Genomic DNA, 19,566 nt, shown 5'->3' with positions numbered 1-19,566 from the left:
AAAGTGTTATAAATAAGAGCCTTGGGCTCTCATTTGGATCATCCAAAGAAATTATAATGTTATGCTATCGGAATGACTCCAAACTTCTTCGAGGGTGAAAACCTCCTAGATTATGCTTTGCGGTTTTGAGTGTGAGACATCACTCCTAGCTGTGGTTTGATATTGGGGATTGCTTCGTGTTCCTATGGATTTGGAGAGTTTGTTTGCTACTGTGATTTTTTGGTATTGTTGGACTTGGTGGCTGAAGTATCGTTTTATTCATATCTCCCTACCTGTTGATCACTGCATTTTGGGTACTGGCTCTATCTCACCATACTCCCTGGGCAATAAACTTCACCAATCTGCAGACTGGGACATGGTGTTTGTGATTTTTGGTTGCAAGTCGAATTCTACAGCAAGTTGTACCATTTGGGAGGTGCCTCGGGTTGTGTGCATCACTGTTGAAGCTTCCGTTATGCTGGTTTGAGGTTTGAGATTGACTACCTTAGTTGTTAGTTTCATTTGCTTCAGTTTTGGTGTGATTTAGAGTGGATTGGAGTGAGTTGTGATCATTTTCAATGTTGCTGGTCCAGTTCTGGAATTGCTGTTATTTTATATCAGACTTGTTATTTTGTGTTTGTGGCTTGAAATCAACTATAGTTGATTATTGTAATCTTGTAGTACTTCATTGTAATCATCCTTGTATCATTGGTTAGTAGTACTAACCTCTATATTTGATCTTGAAGTGCTCATTGTAATTTTCCCCACTGCATAAGTGGAAGAGGCTGGCTTGGCCGCCTAGTAATTGTAATTTCAATTTGTAACTTTTGTCCTCCCACTGAGTAAGTGGTTGAGTGATATTGTCCTCCCACTGAAATATGCGATAGAGTGATAATTATGTGTATTGTCCTCTCGCTGAAATATGTGGTAGAGTGATAGTTTCTATGTATTATCCTCCCACTAAAATATACGGTAGAGTGATTGTGTTTAAATTTCTTGTTGTTTTGCTTGGCTGGTTTACCGCCAAGTAGTTTATTTTCTATCATGTTGGATAAGCAGAAGGGGCTGGCTTGCCACCCGTGCATTGTAATCTCAATTCGGTTTATGGTGCTAATGATCCCCAAAACATCGTATGCTCTCACCCTCCCAGATTGGGCTCTCGGTGAACAAAAGGTGGAAGGGTTCCCTTTCAATTGTTTTGAATTATTTCTCTAACCTTAACAGGTTATTGTGTTTTCTTTGTAATCTCATTGAAATCAAAAAAAAAATTAAGGGGCATATTACAAGAAGAGTCATTTGGGAACGAAAAACTCTTGGTGATTGGCATAACTGAGGAAGTGAAAGACCTTCCGAGGGGTTGCATTAAGGGTGGGAGACATTTCAGTCTTCCAAGTTGAGCTTATTGAGGTTCTAGTTGCTGCCATAGTGAATATTGTGAGGAATCTTCAGAATTGACGATTTGGCTTTCATAGCTAATCAAAATCATTCAAGGAAGCGAGGTCGATTTGATTAGAAAGATTATTGGGAGGATATAGCTAGCAGAATTACCATTGCCAAGTCTGAAGACTATCAAACTGTTGTGCCATACCCTTCGATTTTTCTCATTACTTGTCAAAGAGGCTTCGAACTTATCATTTGAATTAGGCGATTTAAATAGAAAGGTGGGGTGGTCCTTCTAGGAGGGATTTGAAGGTGTTTTGAGGACAATACAGCTACCAATCAGAATTTGCATCAGACTATCCTCATCCACGATTTTGTCCATATCAACTCTAGGGAGCTTCAAGGGTCGTATTGGAGATCAAAGATTTTAATAGAAGACTAAGGCGATGCTCTTGGTGATAAATTGGAGACATATTAGTGAGGAATCGGCCACTTATAAATTGTAATCAGAAAATTGAACAAGACTGCTGTTACCACATAATTTGATTCCTAGCACGAGTCTTGGGCATCTATACCCCACTTGGAAGAGGGCAATTCATCCCACACTGCAAGCCGACAATTTTGGAGGAATATTGCGGAGAGTTCGATTGACTTATCTCATGTTCTCAGTTCGCACTATAGAGCAGCAAGGGCAGTTTCAAGGGGTCATTCGAATTGGCACTTAAGGAGTCTAAGTACGTGGATATTGCTTCCTTCTTCAAGCAGATTGTTACCAGTAGCCTATATAAATCAAAATCAGAGACCATTAGCAAAAATATTCCTTGTTTTCAGTCATTCATTAGACAAGGGATACTTCACTATAATCCTCTCATGGTTGCCCTCACTTCTGCAGCATCATCACGTGGGGGACTATTATCTCTCCTATCACCCATTCCGGCAACCTGTTCTAGTGGTCTTGAGGATGACCCCTGATGAACACCAATCAAACCAGAAGTTGTTTCCCCTTCAGGTATCAGTGGTGGATGCCAATTTTTCCTATACTCCCTCTGATAGTACCTTCTTTCTCTGTCACTTGGTTGCATTAACAAGAAAATTCAACTCTACAGGATGGTAGGAGACTGCTCAGATACCAATGTCAGAACTCTACCGGCTCTAACTTCTGTCACTGTTGTGAATATGTTTTCTGTTTTTTGATGTTTTATAATTTTTTTGTTTTCTGCAAGGGTTTGATTGAAAAAGCAAATACCAAATGACTAAATGAATCAATTGCAATCGATAATGCCAAGATTGTTCAAGGAATGATAAATACAACCATACAATTGCAATATTTATTGAAATATTAACCTTCTATAACACATGCATACCCGGAAATAAAGATTACATCTGCTGCTGGAAATTTCTGCTAAAAAGCAGCTCCTAGGTGATTCAATTCCGCTCCAAGATGATTGTTTTTGGCTTGTAAAATGTTTGCAGATTGCTTCTTCCTTGTATGGCGCCTCCCTCCTAATTTTTCTGGAATTTATTACTCCTAATGGCAAATCGCCCTCCTTAACCTTGGTGCTTTGTTTGCAGCTGTTATTCAATAATATTAGATGTATTTTGCAGCTTGTAAATGATGGATGATTGCTGGGATAATATCGCCTGTCCTAATCTTCCAATCGGCAGCAATAACCCTTCAACTGATTCAATTCAAAGCCTCAAACTTCACCGATTAAGCACTAATGCAACCTCTGATTGAAATTCCCAAAGGTAGCCAAATTCACTGGATATTGCACCAATTCAAATGGCTGCAGCACTGAAGATTTTCACGTTCTCCAATGGCATAGAAAACTGAAACCCTTGGTCTCTGCTCTCCAAAGTCATGAAAGAAGAATGCCAAACAACAATAATGTCAAACTTCTCATTGAAAGCTCTTATATTCTCCTTGAGAAGTTCGAATTTCCCCATAAAGCACTTAATAACATTTAATGTTATTATTTTACGTTGGCATCATTAATAAAAATAAAACTTTGGAAAATGTGCACATAATTTAATTAATAATGTGGCCCCCTTTTATGATGCCTAGACCCTCAACTTAAGTCACTAAAGTTATAATATAAAATTATATTTTAACTTTATAATATAAGCTCATAACCAAATAAACATTAATATCTCCTTAATTACTCAACATTTTTGCACGTCGTCTGAGCAGGGAGCTGACATGAGGAAACTGCATATGACCATACCCCCTTTACTAAAAATAGAAGGGGTCCATCTCTAACATCTCAAGACTTACTAAAAATAGTAAGTAGAGCAAACAATGTCCGAATGATGCCAAACGAAGACCATACTGAAGCACTCTGCACACTGAAGATGATACAAATCCTCAGGAGACCCTCTAACCAACCTCATTAGCCTACGAGGGCCAAGATGATAGGCTAATCCTCACTAAAGAACTGATGTCAACAAGAAGGGGACATCACACATATCAACATATGGTGCAATATGCAATAGTTCACTTCCTCCTCGACACTTGCTTTTTGTTATGCCCCTCCTCTCTACACTCCACACCCCAGAGACCATGTTGAGCATACATCAATTTCACAACATAGAACAACTTGATAGTTCATGCCATTACCAAGATCTGCGCCTCAACCCACAAACACTGACACCAAAGTCTTCTTCTGAATTTTGATTGACTTTCAGCCCTCAACCCTTCATCTAGTGCTTGCCTTTGCATCTGGTAAAATCTTCAGTTCACTTCCCACTTAATCATGTTTAAGGATGCAGTGGCAAATTTGACAAAGGCGTAGCAAACCAGATTGGCAGAAAGTGTTGAAGTCTTCTGGGACACCCTCCTAACATGGTAATGTAATTTGAATAAAAAAAAAAAAATTCAGAAAGAACATAAACCGTCATATATTGATTCTTTACATTTATCAAAAAATTAGAAAAATTACAACTTGCAAAGCAAGCTGACTAGAGATGGAGATCAGATTTTCTGCCATTATTTGAATTGTAACTTATAATCTGCATATATCAACATAAATATTAGTCTTATGAAAAGTGCAAGAATAGATTACGAAGCTGCAAAAAGAGCTAAATTCCCCCATCACCAAATCCAGAAAGCATGGCAATTATTGGTTGCTCCCATCCTAGGATAAATCTTATAATTGTTTGAAAACAGGACGGTATTCACAAGACATTAATCAGTTTTGATAAGTCACTTCCATCCTGGGATAAAGATTATAATTGTCTGAAAACAGGAAAGTATTCACAAGTCATTATTCTCTACAACCACATTAAACACCCTATTTGAGTGTCAACCACTCATGAGATTGACAGAAAGGAGGTTTTTATGTGATGAAATCGCAGAATCATGTGCCCGATGAGTCAATTTTTTAATCTTCTTACTGATGAGTGAACTGCATTAACAGTTGCATTTATGGTTGAGTTGAGCCTGTCAAATCCCCTAGATCTCAATAGTAAAACAGGGTTGTTTTTTAAAAGCCACTAACAGATTCATAAATCTTGCTCAAAAATTCAATGCAAACAAGTAAACAATGTAGGGGTCTTAATGCTCAGATGAGGGCTTCTCTAAGCCAGATGGGGGCTTCTCTAAGTAACAAGAATACAGATGCTACATGGATCCATTTAACTGGGAACTTTTCTTGTCTCTGTGGAGAGCATATTTTTGTATTTTCTCCTGTAGCTTTCGGTTGTTCATTTCCAGTTCTTGACCTTTCCAGGCTTTTCTTTTGTATCCCAAACTCTATCTGCATGCTTCTTGAGGTTACATTGCTAGACCTTTGATTGTGATTATATCTACTTCTTCCCAAATCTTTTTAAACCCAAAAAAGTTGGCAGAACGCAAATTTCCACCCTTCTCATTTTAATTCTTAGATATTGTAATGTAGAATCATAACCATTGAGCTCTATAAACGTCTGCCTCAATAAAATTGTGACAGATAAGGGTTTTTATTTAAGATACATATGTATAAAGCTGTGAAACCAATTTTTAATCATAAAGCATGTTTCTTTTAACAATATTCTTCTTTCCAGTTTGTTTTGTGTTTACCAAGTTAAAGTTGTGATTAGGCCCCCTCTCTATTGGTTCATGGCATGCACATATCATATCTTGACTCGATTTTCTAAAAATTAATTATCCATACTACAAGAACAGTTTATTTAGATTCATACAGGACACCAGTCATTTGTGAGAACTTCATTTTTGTTCTTTAAGTTCTTAATATATATTGAACATCTGCTAATTAGTACCAAATCACACATACGAATACTCCTCAGACCAATCTATAGTTGGTCCAAACAGAAGCAGGATTTTAATCCAAATCACTGCCTCACCAACACCATTGCTTGTTACTATATTAGTATCAATGAAATGCACCTAGATCTTAAACCTTAACCGGCATGTTTTCTAGTGTGAATGTTGCACAGGCAATAATGTTACAGCATATTTATCTGTGTAATTGGACAATAATTGAAGGAATTGAGATCCTTCCATGTAATCTGTCCAAAATTTAGGACTTTAGGGCTTCAAAGGCAGTTAAAAATGTTTTTTTATTGTACTATGCTTTTAGACTTGTTATTATAATAGTCCTTCCACAAGTGTTTCTAGGGGCATACCTCATAATCTGCTGTCCTTTTCAATATCTGATACTTAGGAGTTTCTAAATCTGGAGTCGTAAAAATACGTAGCTGCAGGAAAAGAAAAGAATCAGCACTTGCTATAAATAATAAGACAAAATTAAAAAATTACCAAGAAGCAGAATCATGATCGAGCTCTTCAAAATGGAAAAAGACCTAATGTTCAAAACTTCAACAAAATGTCAGTTTTGAGCAATTACTGACCTGCTTTATAACATCCATTAAACCTTCAAAAGAAAAATAATCATTTTGTTTTATTGAGTCCCAATAATCCTGCTCAAGCAACAAGGAGAAAGTATTGACTTATAAATAATGGAACATTAGAAACACTGAAAACAGGAACATTCTGGGGAAATGGTCACTTGCTTGAATCATATTCATTAACTCAATAAGAGATCAAATCTTCAGAGGCAAACAAATTTTAAATACCTAAATATTAAAAAATATAGCTCTCAATATCAAGAACCACGCCTCCACAGTTTGACCCCATAGTAATACTGATCTATTTATATTTATTTAATCACACATACAGGACTTTATAAACAAATTCCATTCGGCAACACAATCATAACCTAGCTATAAGATGTAAAACAACATAAGGAAGTAAATATCCACATATAAAATAAAGAATACTTCCTTCTTCTAATGGCTATGATAAATCAAATAGTTAACTTACTACATATCTGAAGATGAGGAACAAAGAAACCTTTCGTATTCAACATCTAGTAATTTTAAATCAAAATGTAGAACTTATCAAGTATTTTAAGCATATGAAACAAATTTTACACAATGACACCATTTTCAACTCTTACAGAATTAGAATATCTGCATGTCCTTGAGTTTTCTGAAAAAATTAACAATTCCTAAAAACTTAACCCGTGGTTTTTATCAGGATAAATATCATTTTAATGCAACAACTTATCTAAGTTCAAAATTCAACACTGCATTAGAAAGCATATCAATTAGCCAAACATCATCTATATAGAATTCCTCTTCCAACATATGCCACTAGTGTTGTTGCCTAAAAACCTTACAGACTACTAGATGAACTATACAATATACACCATTGCAATGTACATTGGCAAACCTTTCCAACAATACACGAAAAGACTATGTTAAATATGAAGTTTTATCAATCCTCTATGCCATTCTTGTAAAACTACGCAATGACATTCCAAGAGTGGAAAAGGTATTTCACAGTTGTCCAAGGCTCCCAGCTATAATGGCTTGTCTATAATTGAGTAAACTAGGAGAACATGATACCTAATTAAGTTTCTCCAATATCATGTTGTTGGAAGAGCATGTAGGTTGACAAACACAGGGTATCTAGTACATAAGGTTATTCAACCAGATATTGGAATTATGGAATGGCTTTAAGGAAGATTCTTCATGAAAAATTTACTAATTTCTAAAACTCAATTTGGGATGTAGTTGCACACAATAGTTGATCCCTCCATTAAGTGCATCTTATTTCAGCAGATATTAGCATTTTTTCTTAAACAAGGAAAACTTTAATTCTCTCTATGAAGGCCATCCAATTTCATTATACTAGTAATATGGCTTATGTAAAAGAGCTAATCAGTTTTGTGGACTTCTTCTCTCTCTTCAACAAAATCTAGAATTGTATTGTTGAAAATTCTGAAAAGGCCATCTATAAAGATGTTTAAGACTTATGTGTCCACTCAGGGAAGACATTTTTCCAGAGAAATCATTCCATCTGGTTATATTACTCATTTTATTTGAGATTTTTTAATTGAATTTAATCTTATTTTTCTGCACAAATTATTTTTTCATTGACTATTACTATCAATCCTTACACTTGGGTATGGGATAAGTTAAAATGATTCAGTCAGATCCAAATTCCAAATCACTAATGTGTCATTTTTCCCTTAGCAGATAAGAATTCATAGGTACAAATTGGGATACGACTTCTAACTCTTCAAATAATTGTTGGACTTCCTTTTGTCTAGCTGATATGTGTGCTTGTGCCTTGACAGGAAAACCTTGCATAAAATTGCATTGGAAAATTAAACATCACTGCTTGGAAATATTTTTTCTGAATTTTTTTTTGTTTTCAACATGTGATTCTTAAGTGTAATCGGCTGTTGTACTACTTCAAATTTCAGGTGCAAACATCCAAGGTCATGCAGAATTACTCCAGAATCTTCAACCACCATACACTTATTGCCATGTCCATTCTGCTGAAGTTACAACAAAAATTTCAGAGCCTAACTCATATCTGTTCAGCTGACTATCATTCCTTGATGCTTTTCTTCATGCTCCATCATACTTTCATAATCATGGATACCTGAAAATTTTGCAACAGGGCAAATTTTAAGGCCCCCAGAAGTTATCAACTTTGCATCTACAAACTTACAAAAGCTGCCAGAGTCATTGAGGGTCAACACAGAGTCTATTCACTTTGCTTTTTAATCTTTAAATTGTGGTATTTACTATTAGGTAATAACTCCCACCATGGAAGCAAGGTAAACAATTGGTATTTCTAGTTGCTCTTGTTACCTTTTGATACACAATGTGCTCCCTCCACAGGTGTTGCTTCCTTCTAATAGCTATCTATCATTTTACATTCTTCCCCTACAATACCAATCTTACGAAACCTTCCAGGAGCCTTGCATTCGTTTCCTTTTGACCACATTTCTTTGAAAATGTAGTGAATCCATTATGAACACAAACCATCAAGGATAGTGAAGTCTAAGACTAGCTTTTGATAGAGCAGTATTCAGAAGAAAAGAGCATTTGAATTTTTCACTACTTTTAGGGCCAACCTCTACTACTATAGTGAGTTTGGATGCTGAACAAGATACAAAATAATTCCAACTACCTATGATAGGCCTCTTCAAGGAACTAGGCTTCAAACTCTTGACCACTGATGAAATCTTTCAACCTATTGATAAACACAAGAACCACTCAACAACGAGAAATCTTTTGAACCAATAACCTTGCTTCACAACTCTCACTTGAGTAATATGTCATTATGCCTTGCTGTTTCATATTTTTTAGGACAAACTATTAATCCTATTTAGCATAAACCTCAAAGTTATGGAAAAATGCAGATATAAACCCTTCCAAGCAGTTATATCTTGGCAACCACCATCAGCCTCATCAACCTCTATCTCACATCCAACCATTTTCAACCAATCAGATGCTAGTCCTTTGTGGTGTTATGTTGCAAATTGGATTTTTGAAAATCGTCCATAGGGTTCAATCTAAAGAAGAGATACAGCTTCCCAATCCAAGTTATAGCTTAACACTCTGATTCACCCCATCAAACTTAGGAATGGAGATCTTCACCATCAACCTTTATTTATGTTAACCGCCTTTTGATCTTCAAATAGGTATATGATGTTCCCCTCTTCTATTTCTTGCTAAAGGTTGCTTTGAGGTTACGTAGCTTATTCCATGATTGACGCTATATTTAATTTCTATCTTTACCTGTCATGACAATATGGAAATGAAGTAATTGCTGCAGATGTCTCACCACAAGACCATAAAAATGCTCTGATAATGGTTATACAAACAAGCAAAAAAATATCATACTAGTTATGTACAAAACTGCAAAGCTTCTAATCAACTCATGTGAAACTTATAGATAAGTGAAAACTAAAACTAAAAAGAAATCTGAGAGTGGTATAATATATTACATTCATAGTTTCTGTAAAATTTGTAGTGAGGAGAAATTTAGCCTGAAATATAATAACCTTTTTTTCAATACAAAACTCTGAAACTTATGAGAAAATGTGAAATCAGAAATTGAGCTTTGTATGCAGAGTAGCATTTTAAGACAGTATACAAAACGGAGGAAACTCTCATGATAAGGTAAGGTTGCCAATTGATACCCAATCCTAGAGCAGCATGTGTACTGTACTTGCCTAGAATAGTCCTTCCACAGGCTCGTGCTCTATATTTCCCACCCAAAAAATAACCTTCACCTGAGGCTTCAAGGTCTTTTATAACTTCTACATTCTTAAAGGTCACAGTGTAACTAATGTAAAATTATTTTCAGTCTTTTGTTATTCATAAGGTCAGTTAATCATAAGTGATATTATTCTTAATGATCACTACATAAATAATGAGTAACTAATGTGTATCTGATAACTGTATCAGGCCACAGCTGACACATCCTTCCATAACTGATTTTTACATTTGATATTTTCCGCATAGCTAACCTATTTCTGCTGGTTGATTTATTCTCACACTAAAGCTTAAGACAAAGTGTGCACTCTTCAAGCTTCAAAACATACTTTTGAAAGATCTACTTCCAGTAATTATGTTATGATAACATAATTGAAAAAAGAACAGATGCCAAAGAGCTGCAGCATCCAATGAAGTAGCATTCAAAATTAGAGATCAATGGATCAGCCAAATGATGGTCTAATATTCTAATGATTATAATGAAGAGAACATCTGACTTATAGATGATGGTGTGAAGCCAAATGAGCTAAATATCTGACTTATAGACGACATGAGACCCGAATGCAAGTAAACAAGCTTGTATGACAATAGGAAAAGTCTACAAAATTTATTCTTGGAATCGGATCTTGAAGAGTTGAACACAAGTTTTACCTATTTGGAAACTACTTGCAATCGGGTCTTTGCGACCCGATTGCAAGTAAGTTGCAAAGAGAGAATGTGAACTTGCCACCACACTTGAGAAACCTGAAATGCATCTTTGAAGGCATAGTGGGGAAAAGCATAACCCTTTTTACTTGGAGTCAGGTCTCCAAGACCCGATTGCAAGTAAGTTGCAAAGAGAGAATGTGAACTTGCCACCACACTTGAGAAACCTGAAATGCATCTTTGAAGGCATAGTGGGGAAAAGCATAACCCTTTTTACTTGGAATCAGGTCTCCAAGACTCGATTGCAAGTGAACATATATTTGCATATGGGTGAAGAACAAGAACTTGAAATGTTCATTACAAATGAATTCATGATAAAAGGCAATAGATGGAAAAAATGTAATTGAGTTATTAAGGCCCGATTCTAAGTATACAAGAGAAAACTGATACTCAAAAAAGAATTTGCAATCAGATTTCAACGGACCAATGACAAGAGAATGAAAAGAAAACTAGAAATATGCATATTTGTAATGAGAAAACGTGAAGTTCATGAGCAACGAGATTGCGATATGAGAAATGGTAGAAGGGTTCTTCAAGCGGCAGAAGGGAAGATTTGCGCAATGGGAAAGATTACATGCAATGCATCGATACGGGTTGAGAGAATCCATCGAATGCAAAGTGCCTTGCAATAGTGATAATGATTCACAGTGTAATGTCCCCTTCTCCACACTGATTAGTTTTGTTGGCCGTTAACCTAGTTCGGAGGCAAAAATTAGGGTTTCCTATTTTCGAGGAAGATTCTTTGGTGTTTTCAAGGGGTATATGTGGGATTTTAACAGTTTGGATTTTGGATTCCTTCTGGGTTTTCAGAGAGCTTCAAGATGGTTCGACATGCATCTGCATCGGGTGACTTTTTCCAGACTTACTATTTTTAGTAAGTGCGACGACTGCTCAAAATGTGGTTAAAATCACTTTGGAAACACTTACTATTTTTAGCAGTATGCTATTTTTAGTAAGTCATATTTTTAGCAGTTCTATTTTTAGCAGGATGTCAGCAGGCCTGTTCAGATGGTTATTTACGGCAGGTCAGTTTGAGCAGTTGGTCTTCCACCATTTTTTGGTGCTAATCTTGGCAAGGATTCTGCAGCTCAGCTTAGTGGCTATTTCTGGCGGTATTATTTTGACAGGATCTTGTATTCACTCGAATGACTATTTTTAGCAGATCAGTTCAGAGCCCCAACTTAGTCCAGTTTTGGTGATTTCCAGCACTTCAGTCTCCGGCTCAATTTTGCAATAATCAATATTTGAGGAGAAAGTATTTTTAATATATTAATACCTTAGGCATGAGGTATTTATATTTGATTATTTTATGGATGGACGACTTAGGAAAGGAGAAAATATTAATTTTATCCTAAGTCTATTTGGGTGAAATTTGCTTATTTCAAGGGGGTTGTCATGGTGTTAATAATTAAATAATAACTCAAGGCAAATGGGGCGATTTTCTAAGTATATTGCCTTAGTAATATTTTTTATTTGGAAGTCATAGTTGGGCGCCCACTTTACACTTTATTTTATGACACTTATATTTATTAAAAAGGGCAACTTTGGGTGAATATGAATTGGGCGAGCTTGTGCAAGGAAATGAAATGAAATGAAATGCAATGCTAAATGTGCATGAAATGGAATGGCATTTGGTTTGGGCATATTTGGAGTGCATTTGAATTTGAATTTGGTTGGCAAAAAGTTATAAATAAGTGACTTGGGCTCTCATTTTGGTATCTTAGACAATTTACATTGCTATGTTGTCAGATTGACTCCAGACAATCTTTGAGGGTGAATAGCTCCTAGGGCTCTTGACAGACTTCAAGTGTGAGATATCACTCCTAGTTGTGATTGGATCTTCTGATTGTGTGGTTCGATTTTAGTGTGCATTTTCAGATTTTCAGTGTGGTGTAGATTTCAGTGTTGCTGATTATTGGTGTGGCTGTAGCACGTTTTAGTTCATAACTCTCAGTTCGTGTGTCAGATCATTCTGGGTAGTGGCTCGTTCTCTTCCTATGCCACAGGCGATCAAGTCTATAAGTTTGTAGATCTTAATATTGAGTATTTAATTTTTAAATGCAAATCCTACTTCTTTCCTAGTCGTACTATGATGGGCTGCCTGGGAATGCGTGCATAAATTCATTTGGGGGTTTTGGGTGCAGTTTGCTGGCTCTAATCTCATTGCATGTCTTGTATCTCTCATTTGCATTCGTTTGGGGGTCGCATTTTTGTGAGTTTCTAGGCTGCTGGTCTGTGTGTTTCCAGCGCATGAGTTGCATATCAAAATCTAAAAAAACTGTTTCTTGGAGTGTTTCCTTGTGTGGAGTTGGTTTTAGAGTCTGTGGGTTCTTTGGAGTGCGTTTAGAGATAATTTGAGTGTGTGGGGAGTGATTTAGAAGTGTTTGTGAGGATTTTAATGTTGTTGGTTTGTATTTCCAGCCTACTGTTCACTCATATCAGATTTAGTGTTTTGGGGTTGAAGCTAGTTTTTAGGTGTGTGAGTCTATGGGTGTGGTGTGAAGAGTCTTGGTAATAAGTTTGTAATGACCACCCCTATTTTTCCAATGAAAGAGACTTGTAAACTACTATGTGATATCAATTAAATTGCTTAATAATCAACATGGCATTTTATCAAACACTTGACAAACATACAACAATATATGCAAAACCCGAAACTTCTTATTTGTTGTTAAATACTGATTTGCAATATAAATGTGCACATTCAACTACCTTATGGGCTGCGACAATTGTTCAAGTTTGTATTCAACAATTACAATGCTTAGTTATGAAAATATGATAGAAAAAACCTGGAATTGAATGTTGTAGTGGTCTGCAGATGTAATGGTAGCCTTCCAAACTTCTAATCAGCAGGAAAAACAAGTAAACTTCATACCAACATTGTTCAAGCACTATAGCAGCACTATTCATGGCACTGTAGCATTTTTACTATTCACGCTCACTGTAGCAAAACACTATTCACGCGGCACTGTAGAAAAACACTATTCACGTGGCACTGTAGCAAAAACACTATTCACGTGATACTGTAGCAAAAACACTATTCACGTGGTACTGTAGCAAAATCACTATCTTCAAATCTGCACTTTCAAACCCCTACAAAAACTTCATGCGAGAGCACCAGATGAAACCCAATGTGTTTCCTGAATGAAAACACCATTAATCCTCCTGACTGTGTCTTTCAACAGCGAAGAGAATGCTAGCAGAGAGGGATTCCGTCCTCCAAGCCCAATAATCAGATCTCTACGAAATCCAACAGCATAACATTAATCTCATCCAAGCATACCCCAAAAGAGAGCTCTCAACCTCAATTTATATCTTCTTCCTAGATGCAAACACTTCATTTCCTAAATGTGGGATAATACATTTTAGAATAAAATATTATTTCCCACAATGTACACATTAAAGGGAACTTTTAATATTTTAAACATTACTTTATTTTCCCAACCTTATAATATAACGATAAAGTTAAATATTTAATTTAACTTTACACTTTATCATCAAATATTAAAACATTGTTGATAATCCCTTTAAATCATTGTCGCCTTCAAATATTTTTTACTGATAATTATGCCAACCAGGGAAAAACTAAAAATTTCAAGTCACTGCTTGGAGACTAACTTACTATAAATAGTAAGTGTCTAGAAACCCTGTCAGAGCAACACCAATTGGCCTGAAACTGAAAACACCTAGGTCAAAACACCTCAAGATCCCACCAATGTCCTTGTTAGCCTTCGAAACCGTGTCAAAATAGGCTAACGACACCCCATATCATGTTGTGCTAAAAAGGGGACATTACAAAGTTGCAGCTGTTAGTTTGGGTTTTGGCATTTGAATATCCATGATGAATCATATTGTAATGCTTGTTAGTAGTACTAACAGCAATTTATTTGAACTCTCTTAGTCCCACTATATAAGTGGAAGAAGCTGGCCTTGCCGCCTAGTCTGGACAATGATTCTAGTAATTTTGTAATCCATGTTTGCATTGTAAAGTTGATTAGTAGTACTAACAGCTATATACTTGGATTGTTGTTCTTTGGCCCACTGCATAAGTGGAAGAGGCTGGCTTGCCACTTTCTTATCTATTGTAATTTTGTCCTCCCGTTGAATAAGCAATGGAGTTGATTGCTATTTCATTTCTAGTCCTTCCGCTGCATAAGCGGTAGAGTGATTGTTCTTCAGTTTCTTGCATCATCCTTGGTTGGTTTACCGCCAAGTGATTTTTAATATTTTCCATATCCCGCTGAAAAGTGGAAGGGGTTGGCTTGCCACCCAAGCATTGTATTATTTCCAGTTATTCGAAGCTAATGTCCCCTCAACACAGTATCCTCTCACCTTCCCATATTGGACACTTGGTGATCAGAAAGTGGAAGGGTTACAATTTAAGTATTATTGTATCTTGATTTCCTAACCTTAACAGGTTCTTGTTGTGATTGTAACTGGAAATAAATTGAAAAAAACTGTGGGGATATTACAGTGGTATCAAAGCCAGCCTGTGTGTTCCGAGTGATCAGAGTTCTCCTTGAGTGACAGAGAAATAGTGGTTGATTCAATGGCAGAGAGAATAGCGGAACAAAATGAGGGTCCTTATACTAGAGTGGAAAGAAAATTTGAAACCATGATGAACATGATGTCCCAATTGCTGGCCAAACTTAATCAGAATTATGGTGGGACTCCTAATCAGCCCACTAATGGACTCCAAGCTAACAACAATGGAGGAACACTTTGAGGGTTAGTACCAAGGCCTTTGCAACCCATCTTCATGCCCAAGGAAGTGCCTCAAGCTGAAACAGAGATATCAACAATGGATGAAATAAGGAATAGTTCCATGGAGTATGCTTCTCTCCCTACAGAGATCCGGAATATCCTCACCTTTGACTAGTTTATGAACCAAAAGATAAAATGAGGTGGAAGATATGATAATCGCCCTCATCCTCCACTAGATTATTAGCAAGCCCTTGGAAAGGTTACTCTAGCCAACTTTGACAGTAGTCATAAGAGTTCTCCTAGATCGTGGGTTCAGAAGTTGAGCAATTATTTGTCCTTGAGACCATTGCCGAAAAAAGATGAAAAAACAGTAATTGAGGTTGTACATGATGAATCTCTTAATGTTTCTTATCGAGTTAGTGATAGTGTTGAATACAGTCATGAGCTTGAGGAAGAGCAGATGAAAACTGAAGATATTAAACAAGAAGAAAAGGTTAACAGATTGTTGGATGGAGATTCATGTCATGAATCTAAAAATATTGCAGCTAATGATGAAGTTCCTAATGACCAAGAAGTTGTCCTATTTTGTGAGTTTCAAATATACCAAAATGATGACATTTAAGGGGCAGATTTAGAGGACCAATCAGAAATTGTATTTCAAAATAATGGGGTTGAGACTCGTAGTTTAAAGAATGAGCTTGACCAAATTCTGAAAGTCTTTGACTTGAAGCAATGTCCTAAATTGGAATTTTCAGATTTAGGACAGCAAGATAGTTGGTCTAAGTTGGAAAAAGGAAATACTTTTCAGATTTTTGATAACCCATTGTTTGAGATGGGTATAGTGAAAACATATGACAATCCACTTTTTGAGTGGGAAGATGGAACATCACTTGGTTCTAGCATTGCACTTGATGAAAATAACATTGTGTGGTAACCAAGAGAAGATTCAAGATCTAAGTTGGATGATACTTGGAGCTATGATGAGCACTTTTTAACTGAGCAAAGTAATCAGCCTTTTAGTATTTGGGATCCAAGTGTCAAGGCGAGTAAGGATGATGAGGAGACCGTGTGGGATGAATTTCCCTTTGATCCGGATGATGAAATGAAACTTGATGAGGATTCTATATCAGCAAACAATGGTGACATTACACTTGATCTTGGGACTGCCTTCTCGTTTGATCAAAGTGACAATGGGGTGGAAGCAGATTTAAAAGTCTGTAAGGCTCCTGATATTGAAGGGTTTGATGGTGTTCTTGAACATAAATCAGATCTATTAGTGCACAGTGTTGATCATGATCTTGGTGTTGAGCAATGTCATCACGTGGATGATGTGGGGTGTGAGACTAGGGACAACCAAGGAGTAGTTGAAGATAAGAAAGAAAATTTTGATTGTAATCAAAGGCTCGAAGAATTGGAGAAGTCTAATCCTATTTATGATATTGAGCATTTTCAGCTAGTTGGTGGAGTTAGACAAGAGTCTTGGAGCAGCTATGGGAGCAGCAATTACAAGAAACAAAGTTCTGATTTTTTCTTGCATCCCATCAACAGTACACCATCTCTGTATTCTTATGAGTGTGATGGCTTCCAGGTTCTTGATAACCCTTTCTTTGAAATAGGTATTTGTTGACGTGTCTGAAATCGCATTGCTGCAAACTCCATACGGCCAACGCAGAATAGAATGTACTGGTTGAGTATCCTATCCTCTCTTGAGACAAGGAAATCCCTAATGCTATTTCTCACGTTTGATCAAAGGGGACAACCTTAAGGTTTCGTTTGTCAGGTCTTGACTGCGGGATTACTCAGTGGTTTGATGTGTTTTTGTTGGAAACACAAGGGGACTTACGGTAAAATAGGCAATTGCTGGATGAGTTCCCTAGAACTTTAATAGTCTTGCTTATCGAATGGTTTAAGTTGGGTTGATACTGTTTTCAGCAGGACTGCGGATTCTCTTGGTAAAAAAAAGGAAAAAGGAGGGATAGGGAGAGAGAGAGGTACAAAAACTATAAATTATTTAACTAAGATAGCAAACTCAGTAAACAGACAGACACCTCCAAATAACTAGATTAAGCATTACCAGCCATTTAAGCACAATACTTGCATCAATCTAATGCGATCTTCAAGGGAAAACTGAGTTTTCATGCTATTAAATACAACATCAGAACTTTAACATTCATTCAGTGAGTATTTAATAACCGAACTAAGCATATGAAGGGTTCAGATTAACCATGCAGAAGGAAAGACAATCAGCATTCCCTAATGGTATGAACAGCGAGGATTCTATCAGATGTTTACTTAGAAAATGCTATATAAAGGAAGGAAACATAATTGAAAATTCTAAATTAATGAAGGAGACCATGCACTTACAAGGAAACTTGAAACAGTCTTAACTTTGCATTAAATCCTGTAAATTTCGTCAGAGCTTCAGCAACAATCCATGAACTTCTTACAAAATGAGGGAAAACCAGTCCCTTAAATAGGCTTCAAAAATGGATGAATGGCCAAGATCTAATCTAAACAAGAGGCCCAGATTCATTCTTACAAAAGAATGGAGGATAAATATCAACAACTACCCCAAAGGGAGTAATAACTACCCAAAAAGGTAATTAAAACTTATCCAAAATAAATCAAAAAGGCACATACATAAAGTTTATATTTAGTTGACTTGGAAGTCAAATATGACCCTTTGGCCAAAAAGAGCACTTTTCAAAATCAAAAGGAAAAAAGCACTTTAGGAGAGCACTTTTTCCTTTTCAGCTTCACATCCCTTTTCCAGGAATTCATCCTCGCCATGCAAATATTCTTGCCAAAGGTCCCAACCTGCTGTACGTTCCTCACGAACATATTCCTGGAACCTAAGGCACAATTGGAATAGCAAACTGAATGGAGGCATAGGAGAATGACGAATTTTATACTGCATGCCTTCAAGGTATTGGTCTACGTGCTTCAAACCATCTTTCCAGCTGGAACGATTATGCTCAAAGAACAACATGTCTGAATGGAATTGCCTAGCAAAACTCAAGTCCCTAACGGAATAAGTGATCCTATCCGTCCCTAATCTTTCCTCCCAATCCGGCTATATCACTTCATCAGACAAGTCATTTTGCAATCCCGAGACCATTGATCGGAGGATCCTCTTGCCGAGTTCTTGCATGGTTTTCAGAATTGTCTCGCATGCATCATGTTCTTTATCAATGATTTCTCTTGTGTCATTCTTCATGGTGATAGTCCAGTACCATTCTTTGAAAATGCAAATATCATGGGGGTGCAGGATGTCAGAGAGTGTGGGGATCTGTGCCTAGGTCCAAAAGAGAGCTCTTACGAGGGGAAGAGTTGTGGCAGCCACTTCATGCATTCTGAGGGATTCCCTTTTTACCTCCAATAGTCTGACCAAGGTGGTCTCTCGATGGTGGGCCATTTCTTTTACTTCTTCGAGGATTCATTCTCCCCTCCCTTTGATGCCTTGTATCCATTCTCTGACAGCCCTTGCAGTATCCCATACTCCTTAAATTCCGTTGTAGTTCTTTATGCCAATGTCATCGGGGGAAGCATTGTGTAATGGCCTCAGGAGTTGATCAATGTACCCCTCGGCCTGCTCAGCACGAGCTTGATACATGTTCTTTTCAGTTGTTATCTCTTCAAGTTGCCTGAGTATGTTCTGTACTGAATCCTTGAATTCCTCCTTTTCTTGTTCCTTAGTGGTTCGTCCGATGGGGACAGTCGTGATGCTATAATCAACCAGTGTAATCTGATCTGCTGGCTTGTCTACAAGCGGGGTTGCGATGTGAAGAGTACGGTTCCTTTGCTCATCTTTGGTTATTCTGGAATATGCCTTGGGCTTTTTCTTCCCCTTGGCTTTAGCTTGATCTATACGTGAGAAGATGTCCTCCAAATCGACGGGTGGCTTTGTGGCGGCCTTGCGCTGGGCTCGGGCAATTAACCATTCTTAGGTACAGTCTGGGTTGATGCTATGGTTAAGTTTGCACTCTGTTCTTTGACGTTTTCAGCCGTCTCATCACAAATTTGCAGCTGTTCCTCTATAGGAGGAGTAGAGGAGGTGCCGAGTTCTTTGCTTGCAGTCGAGTTTTCCCCCACTTCACTGAACAATTGCCCGGTGCCTTCGTGTGACGGTTGTTCTTCAGTCTTTTCAGGCCCGCGGGTATTATCTGTTTTTTGCTCTCCTTCAACAGTGGAGTCATCCTTGGTAGTGTTGTGGAGCAACAA

At 37.1% G+C, this 19,566-nt stretch overlaps 1 protein-coding gene across 3 annotated transcripts in view; it reads right to left on the bottom strand.

The window, feature by feature from the left end:
- LOC131065253 (uncharacterized) overlaps window positions 1-19,566 on the bottom strand; it is a 162,391-nt gene that overhangs the window by 123,110 nt on the left and 19,715 nt on the right. For all 3 annotated transcript variants that reach the window (XM_059218429.1, XM_059218430.1, XM_057999728.2), the window contains exons 3-4: window positions 6,208-6,276; window positions 5,983-6,054 (exon numbers count right to left, since the gene is read on the bottom strand). In XM_059218429.1, coding sequence (XP_059074412.1) covers window positions 5,983-6,054; window positions 6,208-6,276 — 141 coding nt within the window. The remainder of the gene's footprint in view (window positions 1-5,982; window positions 6,055-6,207; window positions 6,277-19,566) is intronic.

Source organism: Cryptomeria japonica, chromosome 1 (genome assembly GCF_030272615.1).
Source record: "Cryptomeria japonica chromosome 1, Sugi_1.0, whole genome shotgun sequence".
Taxonomy (NCBI): domain Eukaryota; kingdom Viridiplantae; phylum Streptophyta; class Pinopsida; order Cupressales; family Cupressaceae; genus Cryptomeria; species Cryptomeria japonica.
Note: the sequence above shows the minus strand (reverse complement) of the source record. Positions and strands in the feature narration are given on the sequence as shown.